A 14,964-nucleotide genomic window follows, 5' to 3' on the forward strand; every position below is an offset into this window, starting at 1 on the left:
AGTGCCTCTTGTCAAATTCAGAATTGAGCTTCTGCATGCACACTTCAGTATACAAAAGTGAAGTTAAGTCAACTATCCCTGATTAACTGCGCAAATAATTTTCCTTAACCTTCTTAAAACACTGAATTTTACCAGGAAGACTTGATTGGCACTTTCGCTCAGCGTTGAGTCGTCTGGACTATCCACAGGAGTCTGACTTGTAAACTTCGAGTCAAACTGGCTCACATCATCGGCTGATTGCTGTTACAAAGGGACAGATAGCAGAAAATAACTGGGATGAAGTACAACACATGAAAAAATATACCAGAACAAGCTTGAGAGCTGCAATTTTTTTCAGGTTTTAAAAACATACTAACCAAGCTAATTTACTTTGATGCAAACAAGTTAAAAATAGAGAAGACAAAACATCATTCCATAAAGGGCTGTAATTAGCTTTGTAAATTTTGCTGTATATGCTAAATCCTGGTTTAAAGTAAAAGCCTAAGTTACTACTAACAGGAAACTTGGATGAGCAGGCTGCTTGTTATGAGACGCAGAAATCTGCAGACAGAAGCAAATCATAAGAATAGGACTTGAAATTTGTTTGAGTAGTTTCAAAACTAAATTAAAGGCTCTGCTGTATATCCCCTTTCACACTGTGCACCCATATTTGATCTTCTTTTGCACTTCTTCTACCAGTTCGCAAAATGTTGCTGAAAATGTGAACCAAATCCAAATGCATAATGACATAACAGACATGCTTCTGGAATTGGAAATGCAATCATCAAGAGATATTTTAAAAGAACAAATCCAGTAATACAGAAAGTGTGGTGTAATGGGAAAAATTAACTTTAAAACTTCCTCCTGTAAATCACCTTGTGCTTCAGCCAGATATACAACAATAATAATTCAAAGAACCTGCCTATTCCTAGAAAAATCAACATATTAAAAAATAATTCTTACAAATGATTGTAAATTCATTTGTTAAAATGCAAAATCTTCTTGTAAACAGGACAGAGTTCACTCCTTCTTGATAACAAAATAGTTATATGTTAAGCTTTAACGCAAACATATTTTAGCTACATTCTCATTCAGGCATCTTTTCTTTATTTAAATTCAGTAATGCTCAAAGCTGTATGTATTTCATTTCAATTAACATCAACATGGCAAATACAAGACACACAACACAATGATAAGCCTGGAGATGTATTTGTGCTACACTTATCAAATCAATTATGGTTGTAATAAGCAACACTCCCTTAATTAGCAAAATTAGTGGCACAGACTTAGAAGAAACAAGGCTAAAACTAATTAGGGATGTTAATGCTTAACCACTGGCTAAATAACTTATGTTAAGAGTCTAAATCCATAATCTTATCAATTAAACTAGTAATTTTAATTTGCATGTGGAAATATTATTGCTTTTCTTCTCTGAAACAGCTGATAGAGACACGCTGAGTATTTACAAGTTACATTGTTTAACATCCAGGAATAGAACTGGCTCATTTGTGAAAAATAAACAATGCTAAACACAGCATGTCTTGGGAGAACTTTGAGCAAAAGTTGATGAAATTGGCTAAGAACACCGTAATATTATGCTGACCCACAAAACAAGAAGAGTTACAGGGCATTACAGCATACAAAATAAGCACGCTGCTTGTGAAGTCAGACTGTAGCATAGCGGCAACACTAACAAGGGAAAACGGTAATGACCTGCAGTCAGAGGAAATCATTTCAAGGCTGCAAAATTAAAACAATGCAGACATTCGCAGTCCTCCATAGAGCTCTCTGCACACTTCAGTTTCTTTGTGTCCACTTTTGAGGAACAGTATAAACGTGATTTTTCGAAATATAATATTGAAAAACCTCGACTATTTGTGGAACTGTATTTATTTTCTTGTATTATGTTGTGTAATATATAATAAAAATCATAATATTTTGAATGATTAAAAGATGTAATATTCCTGGTTCACGAAACTTGGAACTCTAAAGAGAAAACCTAGAATAAAGTAAAACTGTCCAAGTTATTAATTATTTACAACACCTGTTCTATTTGTATAAAATATAAATCCCACTAACTTCCCATAAATTCTCCCACATTTTAAAAGAAAATTAATAAAAAACATAACATCTAGTTATGCAACCTGCCAAGATTCCTTTTCAAATTTTAGAAGTGCAGGAACAATTAAATATATTCCAAATCTCAATTTTAGCACTTGGACAATATCAACAACCACTTAGACAATTTATTTTAATTATTATTTATCTTATTTTAATTGTTTAAGAAAATTAAATGTGTTTTTATTAATAAGAAAATTTGATATCAAAAATACCTCATCCATAGTTTAAAGAGATTTAAACAGTAAATACTAGAATAATCTTACATTGTTGCAAAACAAAGACAGAATCAATATCTTAAACTAAAAAGCATCTGCAGTTTTTTTGTTTTTTTTAAATAAAAAGAGTATGAATGATATTAAAGAAAAGGCTCAAAGAAATATTCCTTTAGTAAAACCTACCAAAGTTGGTTTGAATGGAGGTTCCACCTTTCGGGCGAGCAGTTCTTCCCAGTTGATGTGTCTGAAAAAGGGGTGAGTCTATAAAGATAAGAGCAGTGGGAATGAAAGCTGAAAAAGCATCAACCAAACCAAGAGAGACACAGTCCTGGAATGCTGCGCTTACCTGAACTTCAGTTGCATCCCCTGGTCCAGCTCCAAGTCGAGATGATGCATTTCTTTTTAGCAGCTACAGCATGATAAATAATAAAGAGGGGATTCACAATACAGTGATGTGGTACAGTGTTTCCTAAATTCAGTCCTAGAACTCCATTGTGCTTTCTGACTTTCATTCCAACTACTTGGCTCTCATTCTCATTTGTAAAGTATTTAAAGGTTAATTTAGGGAAACGTTTTCAAAACACTGGCTTAAGACAGTGATTTCCTTTATGGTCTGTATAGTTTATTTTCTTTAAATCTTGAGAAGTATTTTTTTTTGTAAATAGTTTTATTTACTTTGAAAATTACCAAATCACAAGCACCTGTGAACACAGCAATGATATACAAAGGAGCTGTTAGTTGATATCATTTCATATCTGTGTCCTCATTACCAAGTAGATGCTTTAATAACTGACACTGTCACTGAAACAAAATATAAATTCTTGAACAAAAAGTACACTTTACAAAAACTAACCAGCTTCTGTGAATAGAACACAAATATATTACTTTAGAATTTTGCAAAGTAACATAAATGTAGATGCAGATTACACAGTTACGGTTATAGGAAAGAGCTGGTATCTGATTAAATAAGTTAGATGAAACTAAAACCAGAAAGCACAGTGAATCTCCAGGAATCAGTTTGAGAAACACTGACGTAAAGGACTGCAAAAACTCTCAGTTGGACTCACCTTTTTGAGCAGGTCCCTGGCTTCTTGAGTGAGGTAGGGTGGAAGATTAAGTTTACATTTTAGAATCTTGTCAATTGTCTTCTTTCTGTTTTCACCAGTGAATGGTGGCTGCAATTAAATTGAGAAATGATAAATTGAAGATGAAGACATACTGTATTATCTTATATTAAACATACAAATATTGATTTAGCACTGTTGATGTCAAAGGCTGTGAAATAAAATACATACCTTCCCCCCCATTAGAACCAATTATGTTACTAGTAAACTTTATTAAATTACCACTGTGATGTGATTATTGGTGCCAGTTGTGGTGGTACCACCACCTTAGAAACAGTTGCCCTTTTCTGAATTTCAATTGTTAAAGTTTCTAGAGTTTACAATGTAAGACCCACAGAGGAGTGGGGATTATCTTGCAGTGTATCAGGGAACTCCTGGGCATACTTGCTAGGACTCCCCCTTAGTGGCCACAGGCATGTCTCAGCAACTCTAGCCTCTACAGTTGTGGCCAAAAGTTTTGGCAGTGACACAAATGTTGTGTTTTGCAAAATATGCGGCTTCAGTTTTTGTAGTGGCAATTCACATTGTTTTTATATTATTGTGCAGAATGATCAGATACATATGAATTAATTGCAAAGAGCTTTATTAACAAAAAAAAAAAAAAATGTTCACCCAAGTATCACAAAAACCCATTTTCACTTATTTTGGCCCAAAATGATCAGCTAAAAGTGTCCAGCAAGTGTCAGGACCGTCACCTCTTAGGAGTAAGGTACAGAATCGTGTTGGCACCAGAGACAGAGCTTGGTCAGATTTGGCAGCAGATGGGTGTGAGTGGATCTGCATGCACAGTGAGGAAAAGACTTTTGGACAACGGCCTTGTGTCAAGAAAGGAAGCAAAGAAACCACTTCTTTTCAAGGAAAACATCAAGAAGAGACTGATATTATGCAGGAAGTACAAGGCCTGGACAGCATAAGACTGGTGCAAAGTTATTTTTTTCAGAAGAATCCTCCTTCCGACTGTATGGGACATCTGGAAAATAGATTTCCAGAGAAGGAAAAGGCGAACGCTACAATGACTCTTGTGTCATGCCAACAGTGAAGCATCCTGAGACAATCCATGTGTGGGATTGCTTCTTATCCAAGGGAGTGGGCCCACTCACAATTCTGTGCAAGAACACTGTCATAAATAAAAAATGGTATCAAAATGTACTCCAAGAGCAACTTCTTCCAACAATCCAGGTGCAATATGGTGATGATCTCTGTATTTTCCAGCATGATGGAGCACCATGTCACTAGGCAAAAGTTATAACAAAGTGGCTCAGAGATCATAACATTGAAAACTTGAACTTGTGGCAAGGAAACTACCCAGATCTTAATCCCACTGAGAACCTAAGGTCAATTCCCAAAAAGCAGGTGGACCAGCAGAAGCCCACAAATTGTGATCAATTCCAAGCACCAAAAAGGCAAGAAAGAATTACCATCAGTCAGGATTTGGCCCAGAAGCTGCTATCCCGCATGCAAAAGCAAACTGCACAAGTTATGAAGAAAGGTCAACACTGTAAATGTTGACTCTTTACATAAATGTGATGCATTTGCCAATAAAAGCTTTTGAAACTTCTTCAGTATACCATAGAAACATGTACAAAAAAAAAATCTGAAAATGCAGAAACAATTAAGTTTGTAAAACACAACATTTGTGTCACTGCCAAAACATTTGGCCACTACTGTACACCCTCCTTAAATGGTCAGGTGAATCTCAAGTCACCCATCTACTTTATAGGGTAGCCTGTCTGATTGCATAAGGTGTAATTATCTCTTGGGTGTCTATTATTATAATTACATATAATATTTTATATTATATAAAATTGCCAATGACTTAGCCCAATGGCTTCTAATGGTCCTACTACTGTCTTCCACCAGTTGCATTCCCTACTCAGTCCTCTTACACAAGAGATACAAATTTTGAAGTCCAACCCTTAACATCAGTCCAATCAACGCCAATGTTTGCTGATCAAATAGGAATTGGGTATGCAGTTCATGGTCAGTTCAGTTCAGTTCACTCCCTCTTATCACCTCATGAAGCTTCTTAGATCCTGTGAACCTGGCCATTTCAGTATTAAACACTCTTTATACAATTTATTTATTACATTTTACTATTTTGTACTCACTGTAATGTAAAAATAGTTAGGTCTATTATGCACATGTAATAATTCCCATGAAAATAACAATCTGTTTAAATTGTACATCCGCTTCCCCATATGCAAGCGGCACAGCTGCAAAGTGGCTAGCGCAGAACACCCGCGAGCGAAGCGAGCATGGGACAGAGCCCCCTAGTTACATTAAAATGTACATGTGTAAACAGGTCAATGTTAATTTCTTTATAATTTTTATTTATTGTTGTGTTTACTATTGCATGACCTTGTATTTTATCTTGTTTATCTGAATTGCAAATCTTGACTGCTTTGTAAAGCATCTTGTGAAGGTATACATCCTATAAAAACAAAAATGAGACTGATGCTTACAAGCTTTAGATAATTATTTTTGACTTTTTGTTACAACATTTTAAATCTGCTAAACTCCATTCTGAATTTACTTCTCAGAAAAACATCAGAATAATAAATTAAAATGTTCACACAGATAGCCATGGGCATATTTTAGTAATGATTATTACTCAGTGAGTAAAACATACTTCAACTATTTCAAGATATAATAACCACAGTGTAGAACTGTACACATTTTGTTAAGAACTGACTTACACATTTCAAATTTCATGCAAACATCTATCTTTTCTTGAAGAATCCATTAAAAACCTCTGTGCTCTCTGCTTAAGAGTAGTTGTGCTCGTTCATAGCATTTCTACATGTCATGCTACATTGACTTAAGCGACTTTAGTTAGATATTGCCGCTTTGTTAAATGCACATACATGCCTGATAGCACTCGGAATTCCCTGCAGTTTTCACAGCATGGTGCTAGTTCAGCTGCTGTTGCATTCTAAATCTCATGATAGAAAGCATTATCTATCTATACAGTATAATGTAAAACAATACCATAAACATTTTAAATCATTTTCAAATTTATTTCTGATGCCCAGAAACACAAACCTGTCCTTTGCAACAATTCACTATTACATAATCAGCCCAATCAGCCATTTAACACTAGAATTACCAGAGCCTACGAAAAAACTCGTAAATCCGTCCCACCTTAAATCGCGTCTTAAAGCCGTTTGCACATCTCCGCCAGAGTCTTTTGTCATCTAAATGTGCTGATAAACAAAAGCTTCTAGCAGCCAGCTATTCCATCCCCCCACTGATTTAGCATGAACTCCTAGCTCATGCCTTGCCTTGATTTGATTATTTGGGATTGAAGTGGAGTTTTACAGTGGAAATAATTCGAGCGTTATTTGGAATACACGCATTTCATGTGTGTCCCGTTTCTACAGTATAGTAGTAGTCTGTGCAAACACATTTTTAAAACAGAAACGTTTTTCATATTCTAATAGTAAATGACAAAATGTAGGCATAAACTATATAACGTATGAAGCCTGAAGTCCATATATCAAAGAAACACTTTCACAAAAGGTACAAATAAGAGAACACGTGCGCTTTTCTTCAAAAGTATAACTGCACAAAAAAAAAGCCGCGTTAGCATGCCACATTGACATTCGTACTACATTTGCTGCAGTGGCGTAATGGGATCAGCTCCTGACTGGGGATCAGAGAGTAGCGAGTTCGATCCCGCACGGCTCTTATTCTTACATTTTTAGAATAACAACATAAATTTCTTTTCAGTCTGTAACAGCCGGTGTAACTTATCATACTGGTAAAGGTTAGCTTTTTTTTTTTTTTTTTTTAATTCACTTTTCATTCCCGCAGTCGATGCATACTAACGCCCCCCCCCCCCAAAAGGGTTCTGACACATAAACGCTGGCGAAGCTGCCTTCCTTCGTATCTCACCGTCACTTGATTTTCTTTTTATTCGGTTTTATTGAGTGTTCCTGCCAGTCCCCACATGTTGCTGTATGCTGTTTCTTTTGTACTCCAGGACATGCAGAGGAGAGAATGATTTCACATTATTTATGCTGTTTTCACATAAAGACTGCAGTATACTCGTGACTGCATTCTCGTACCAATGCACTTTTTCCATCACCTTTTCATGTAAGAAGCAATGTACTCACTTCTCTCTATGCTGTGGTTTCTATTACACACCTGAAAGAGACAATATATGTGAAAACTTCATCGCACTAATGCAATATTATTTGAAAACGAACAGCATCAGATCAGGTGTGAAAATGTTATGTGAGATACTGGTAAAGGTTAGCTTTTTTTTTTTTTTGTTTAATTCACTTTTCATTCTCGCAGTCGATGCATACTAACACCCCCCCCCCAAAAGGGTTCTGATACATAAACGCTGGCGAAGCTGCCTTCTTCGTATCTCACATAAAATTTTCACACCTGATCTGACACTGTTCGTTTTCAAATAATATTGCATTAGTGCGATGAAGTTTTCACATATATTGTCTCTTTCAGGTGTGTAATAGAAACCACAGCATAGAGAGAAGTGAGTACATTGCTTCTTACAGGAAAAGGTGATGGAAAAGTGCATTGGTACGAGAATGCAGTCACGAGTATACTGCAGTCTTTATGTGAAAACAGCATAAATAATGTGAAATCATTCTCTCCTCTGCATGTCCTGGAGTACAAAAGAAACAGCATACAGCAACATGTGGGGACTGGCAGGAACACTCAATAAAACCGAATAAAAAGAAAATCAAGTGACGGTGAGATACGAGGGAAGGCAGCTTCGCCAGCGTTTATGTGTCAGAACCCTTTTGGGGGGGGGGGGGGGCGCGTTAGTATGCATCGACTGCGGGAATTAAAAGTGAATTAAAAAAAAAAAAAAAAAAGCTAACCTTTACCAGTATGATAAGTTACACCGGCTGTTACAGACTGAAAAGAAATTTATGTTGTTATTCTAAAAATGTAAGAATAAGAGCCATGCGGGATCGAACTCGCTACTCTCTGATCCCCAGTCAGGAGCTGATCCCATTACGCCACCGCAGCAGATGTAGTAAGAATGTCAATGTGGCATGCTAACGCGGCTTTTTTTTTTGTGCAGTTATACTTTTGAAGAAAAGCGCACGTGTTCTCTTATTTGTACCTTTTGTGAAAGTGTTTCTTTGATATATGGACTTCAGGCTTCATACGTTATATAGTTTATGCCTACATTTTGTCATTTACTTTTAGAATATGAAAAACGTTTCTGTTTTAAAAATATGTTTGCACAGACTACTACTATACTGTAGAAACGGGACACACATGAAATGCGTGTATTCCAAATAACGCTCGAATTATTTCCACTGTAAAACTCCACTTCAATCCCAACTAATCAAATCAAGGCAAGGCATGAGCTAGGAGTTCATGCTAAGTCGGTGGGGGGATGGAATAGCTGGCTGCTAGAAGCTTTTGTTTATCAGCACATTTAGATGACAAAAGACTCTGGCGGAGATGTGCAAACGGCTTTAAGACGCGATTTAAGGTGGGACGGATTTACGAGTTTTTTCGTAGGCTCTGGTAATTCTAGTGTTAATGACACACTGTTAAGTTAAAGACATGGAGTAGTTGCACACTGTAGTTGTAACCATACATCAGTATAAAAAGTGCAACAGATATCATGGATCAAGGCAAGTAAGAGAGATCCACACAGTATTTTGTCTTCTACAATTCTGGGACTTGTAGGTAATTTTATCCATAAATTATGGGAGGAATCAGAATTTTACTAATTCTCAAAAACTATATTGCTGTAACAGAATCCAGGAGTCTATTGACTTCAGTATATCATTGAAATCACAGGCAGAGGCGTTTTCTAAACAGTTTTTCAAAACTACATCATTACGTGCTTTAGTGTTTGTGATTGTGTTGCTTCAGCTACTTTCAAAATTAAAATCCTATTTTATTGGTAAAGCATGTACTCCTATAATTTTTGTAATATGTGTACAATCTATGTAGTACATTGATAAGGCAGTGTGTAAGTGAAAACTAAACATACTACCTCCTAATCCATCACTCAAAGCTATTCAAGTTTAAGAATTAATGTGATAGACATTTAAAAAAATATAGTTTATATTCATAAATGTTAAACTATTTTAAAATATTTATTATGTTTTAATAAATAAAGTGTTCACTGTTGGTGCTCATTTGCCTGACAAAGCTTTCTGATATTTTTTGAACAATAATATATACGCACGCACACACACATTTTGATTTGCAATGACATGACTGACCGTTTAGACACAGGTGTGTTCATAATAAAGTAGCCATTGACTGTATAAGGCCAGTCACACTTAAATGTGGCTTTTGTGGAGGAAAAGAATACAACCTGTGACAGGGAATAATGTATCTTCATCCAATTTCAATGTAAGTGAACGTAGTGCTCCTATAAACAAGGAAACAACTTGGGCAAAATAGTATTACATTTGAAAAACATAAAATGTGCTGAAGTACTTTTAAAATGTATATATAAATGTTATACAGTGGAACCTCGAGATACGATCACCTCTGTATACGAGAAATTCAAAATACGAGGAAAGTATGAGCGAAAAATTCAGATCTAAATACGAGCATTGGTTCACGTAACAAGCCACGAGCCAGGCTGTAGGTATAGCTCGCGGCTTAGCGAGGGGGCGTGGTAGCTGTAGCGAGCCGCAGGGTGATCTGCGGTGTCTGCGTTTCTCACCTAAGTGCACAGGTGGGAAACTGCCCACATCCATGATTTGTCCTGTGGCTGATGGGCTGGGCAGAGTTGCCACCCGTCCTTTAAAATACGGAATCGTCCAGTATTTGAGAATGAAATTGCGCGTCCCGTTTTGAATCAATACGTATGCGTCCCTTATTTTTTTGTATTAAAAGTGGTAACCCTAGCAGCTGCCATGTCTTCCCCGCATATATAGAGAAGCGCGAGCCGGTTAAGGGGGAGAAGAAGTAAAAGAAAAGAGAGGAGAGGAGAGAGAACAGAGGTTGCAGGAGGAGGCAGGAATCCGCAGCAGTAGGAAGTCGGTGCGAGAGAGCGAGCGAGTACAGGCTCGCGTGTAGCTGAACAGGCGAGCCAAACAGCTGAAGCAGGACAGTGTAGAGAAGGTCAGCTGCATTAAGTGTCTCGCCTGTTGCAGAGCCCGCATGGGAGAAGCAGGTGAGACGCTAACAGAGAAGAAGCACCGGGGATTGTCATCTGTTTTTTGAAGACTGCTTCCTGTTGACGTTTTAACCTCGTGTTAAAGGATTGTTATTCTTATGTACTTTAAACCTCCACTTCACAACTGTTTTAAGGATTAAAGATTTATTGAATGCTCTACTGCACTTTGGACACCTGTTTGATTCTTTTAATAATCAGTTATATTATTTACCAGTGTTATTTATTAAAGGTAGACTACAGTATATATAATTTATCAGTGTTATTTGTTAGGAAAATTGATTTTTATGTTAATATATTTGGGATGCGGAACGGATTAACTGGATTTCCATTATTTTCAATGGGGACGTTTGTTCTAGATACGAGAAATTCGCTATACAAGCTCAGTGCTGGAATGAATTAAACTCGTATCTAGAGGTTCCACTGTATTTATAAATTTATATATAAATATGTTAAGTGTACATTTAATCAATTCAACAACACATCATCATATAAGTTTGTTTTCTAAAAATATGATGATGAAGGTAGTTTGTGAATATGTCAGAATTTGATTTACAGTACTAACAAAGAACTATGATATCCCATTGTAAAACAGTTATTACAAGCCTAAACAATAGTAAAGAACAACTTAGACAGAACATCTCTATGAATTTAAGACCATAAACATTTTCAAGCTAATACAAAATTTAATCCTAATATTAAGGATTGCTTTATACAACCATTGACATAAATTACAGAAATAACCAAGAAACATAATGCTAAAAAGCTTTGAATGTGCTTACATTCTTAGTGCACTTATCTTTGGCCTTGACTTTTGAGTCATTGAAGCAATTAAGTAAGTGTTTTATTTCACACCTTCCATAATTTATTAGTAAAATTAATTGCTATAAAAATTGTAAAACAGTTGCACAGCTAATTGTGACAGAGCATGCAGTGTGAAGTTTGCACCTACTGCTCCAGTCAGCATGTCATACATTAAGGCTCCTAAGCTCCACCAATCAACAGCTCTGTTGTGTCCACTCCGCATTAAGATTTCTGGTGCCCTGAAAACAAAAGAAAACAGAGTATTATATTCAAATATAGTGTAGCAACAAATAATAGAAACATGAAAGTATGAAAACTTTCCTCAAAGAGTTCATATCTTAATGAAATGTGAGGTTATATATATTTTTTCATGAAGTTTAATAAAATTAGTAAAGAAGCATGCATGTTTAAGTTTCCTATGTTCGTGCAGAAAGAGAACAAAGAAAATAACAATTCTGACAAAAGATAGCACACCATTCAGTCCATCAAGCTCTTTTGAAGAGATTTGCTAAAAACAGTGAATACTTGAGGGAACATCAAGTGAAGCCATAAAATCTAATGGTTCCCTGGTTGCTGATTTCGATACATTGTATTCAGTGTTTTTCTTTACAATTCTTTAACTCTGCTTCATTATTTGTACAAGGTAAAAGTGAAAAGACTGAAATTTTATAGGCTACTGTAATATATTCTTTTTAGACATGGATATCAAATGATAAACAAATTAGTGATTCCTTTAACCTGCAAATGTTAAAAATAACCAGAAACAACAAACTTTACATATCTCAGCCAATTACTTACATGTATTCAATTGTACCACAAAAAGTATGGGTCACAGTTCCGTCATGTATTGATTCCTTACAGAGACCAAAGTCTGTGAGTTTTACATGCCCTGAAATAAACACACACATTTCTATTCTAATAAAATGAAAGGAATTATGTGCAAATCTGCAAATTCCTATGTCACATGTAAGTTATTTATAGATGATATTCATGTTTATTCAGTGTCTTTACATAACACCTGTATATTTTTCACAAATGAACAAAAAAAAAACCAAACTAACAAGGATTACTTTTAACTTGATACACGGTTTGTTGTAAGTTTCAAAAAATGGCAATTCCAACTTGCAGAGATACTTAATGACCATTATTTACAATGGCTACATATAAAAGTAAAAATATAACAGATCTGGTTTAAATCAAGCCAATTTCCCTCTGTTAATGAAAGTAACTGTATGTTCAATACCTTGGCTGTTAAGCATGATATTTTCTGGTTTTAAGTCTCGGTAGATTATCCCCTTTTGATGTAAATGCCCTAGAGCCATAGATATTTCTGCTAAATAGAAGCTGAAAAAGAAGTTAAAAAGGTTATCAATGAAAAATTACTCCGTAAACATGAGCAGCAAATTGTTTTATGTCCTCTAGCAGCTCAGTCACATTAAATCTGTATATACTACTGCATTTAAACTCTATAAAACTGAAGGTGAACAAACAGCAATTAATTGCATTGCACAGAATTTTTTCTTTTTTATTTCTATGGCAAGGTGATTACCAAAAGATCCAATGAGCAGGCAGAATTTGTGTGATTTGGGGCCTGTGTGGATTAAATTCATTTTGATCACTTTTTGAGATTAAAAGTAAAATGATGACATCTGTATTATGATTTTCTAAAATAAGAACCCTTATTTTATGATTAACAGTCATGGGATTATTTAGAAACTAGTTTACACCAATCCTGGTGTGCACAGTATGCCATCATCACAGACTTAGCTTATCCTCTTATTCATAGGAGACGACAGTTTTTGACCTATTTTTATTCTATATAGTGTTTATAAAAGTGAATATCACCTTCTTACAATTCCTGCACAAGCAGTCCTAGGTGAATTACTCAAGGTTACATAGCCTGTTAAGACATTTCATTACACAATGTTGTGATTTCACAAGCTGCAATCAGATTAAAACTAGAAAAGAATGCATTTTCCTGAAACCACCATAATGTAATAAAGGCCATCTTACTACCATTGCCATATGTCTTAGTGAGGGCTGTGGTTGTAACAAGCTGAACAGTGCAGACCACCCATTGCCTTTCCCTAGCAGCAGACATCAGCTCTTCCTGTAGATTCTCAGGCTGATGAGATATACTGTATAATCACTTTAATAAGTCCTGGGTATGTCCCCAGAGTTTCCTCCCAAAGGAATACCTAAATTACCTCAAATGAAGTTTGAAGTAGCAGCATCTCCTCCCAAATTCTCTAGCTCCTCTCTATGTCATGAACAGTAACTCTCCCAATCCTAACCTAATTTCAGAAGCTTGTTTGTGATGTTTCATTGTTTTTGGTCTGTGCCTCAAGCTTTCTACTTTATATCTGGATAGAGGATGTTGAATAAAGGACTTCTTCTTTTGAGGGCACTGGCTCTCTCCACTGAAATGGAGAAAGCAAGTCAGTGTTTTCGGTTGACAAGTCACACTGACTCCATATGCAATTCTACAGTATATCTGTCTGGCAATTTTCATCCTCCTACATATGCTTTGCTCGCTTTTTAATAAAATTTTACACCAACAGATAGCTTACATACCCCAAGATCAAGTCCAACTATAACCGTTTCACACATGCTTGTCACCCAAACAGAATTATGCCTGAAACCTGCCTTGAATTTTATCCTTGGTATTAAGGGGTGGTTTGTTTGCCCCAAGGGTTCTCAAGAGTTCAGTTGCCGCACTCTTAAGTAAAGGTTACAATGGGTGAAGTGGTCTATGCGAAAGGACTCTAAAAATTGAGTTGCATGATGGTTCAAAGATAAAAGATTCTGACCCAGAGAAAGGGATATAAAGAATCCACCTGAAGAACTAGGCCTGGGGCTGTGATTGGGTTAGTTGAAGAAGCTACCTAAAGCCAACATTTGGACACGGACAGAAATCCTTTAACCACATTATTTTCTTTTTTATTTAAACAAAAAGTTTGAGAAATTACATTTTGAAGTATAATATACAACTACAGGCATACCAAGCTGTGTCTTCCATAAAGATTCCTTCTCTCTCTAACTGCATAAAAAGTTCTCCACCTGAAAGATATCAATATATATATATTTGCTTTATTATGTCTGTAAGGTTGCTTTTGTACATTACCTGTATTACATATTTCAGATGCAAGGTGTTACCGAAGAGTACAACTGACGATACAAAAAAAAAAAAAAAATTATACAAAGCAATAATACTGTAGTCAGAGGAATACTTTACTTTATCAAACCTATAGAATAATATAGGCATAAAATAAAATATAGAATTTCTTCACTCCATTCATATAACCAACTCTGTAACAGGAACTAAGGGTTATGTGTTACCTGATAAGAGTCTAAAAAGGCAGACCATTATCAGGATTGCCAAAGTCAGACACCCGAAGAGGCTGCTACACTACTGGCACAATTAGATGTACGCCAAAAGCACTCTGTCAAAAAAACAAAGAAATTGATATTTTTGAATGGTATCACCTTGGATAACTGATCAATGCAATTCATTTTCAAATGATACCCCTTATTTTTACACCTTACACAATAACTAAACAAAAAAAGAACTAAAAATGAGATTTGATTTAAAATG

The 14,964-nt window shown here is 35.7% G+C and overlaps 1 protein-coding gene across 1 annotated transcript in view; it reads right to left on the minus strand.

The window, feature by feature from the left end:
• Positions 1–14,964, minus strand: part of LOC114655655 (ribosomal protein S6 kinase beta-1) — a 68,983-nt gene that overhangs the window by 6,827 nt on the left and 47,192 nt on the right. The window contains exons 6-13 of the mRNA XM_028806787.2: positions 14,372–14,429; positions 12,613–12,713; positions 12,168–12,258; positions 11,518–11,608; positions 3,383–3,490; positions 2,662–2,724; positions 2,499–2,576; positions 133–240 (exon numbers count right to left, since the gene is read on the minus strand). Of these exons, the coding sequence (XP_028662620.1) occupies positions 133–240; positions 2,499–2,576; positions 2,662–2,724; positions 3,383–3,490; positions 11,518–11,608; positions 12,168–12,258; positions 12,613–12,713; positions 14,372–14,429 (698 nt within the window). The remainder of the gene's footprint in view (positions 1–132; positions 241–2,498; positions 2,577–2,661; positions 2,725–3,382; positions 3,491–11,517; positions 11,609–12,167; positions 12,259–12,612; positions 12,714–14,371; positions 14,430–14,964) is intronic.

Source organism: Erpetoichthys calabaricus, chromosome 8 (genome assembly GCF_900747795.2).
Source record: "Erpetoichthys calabaricus chromosome 8, fErpCal1.3, whole genome shotgun sequence".
In the NCBI taxonomy this organism is placed as follows: Eukaryota; Metazoa; Chordata; class Cladistia; order Polypteriformes; family Polypteridae; genus Erpetoichthys; species Erpetoichthys calabaricus.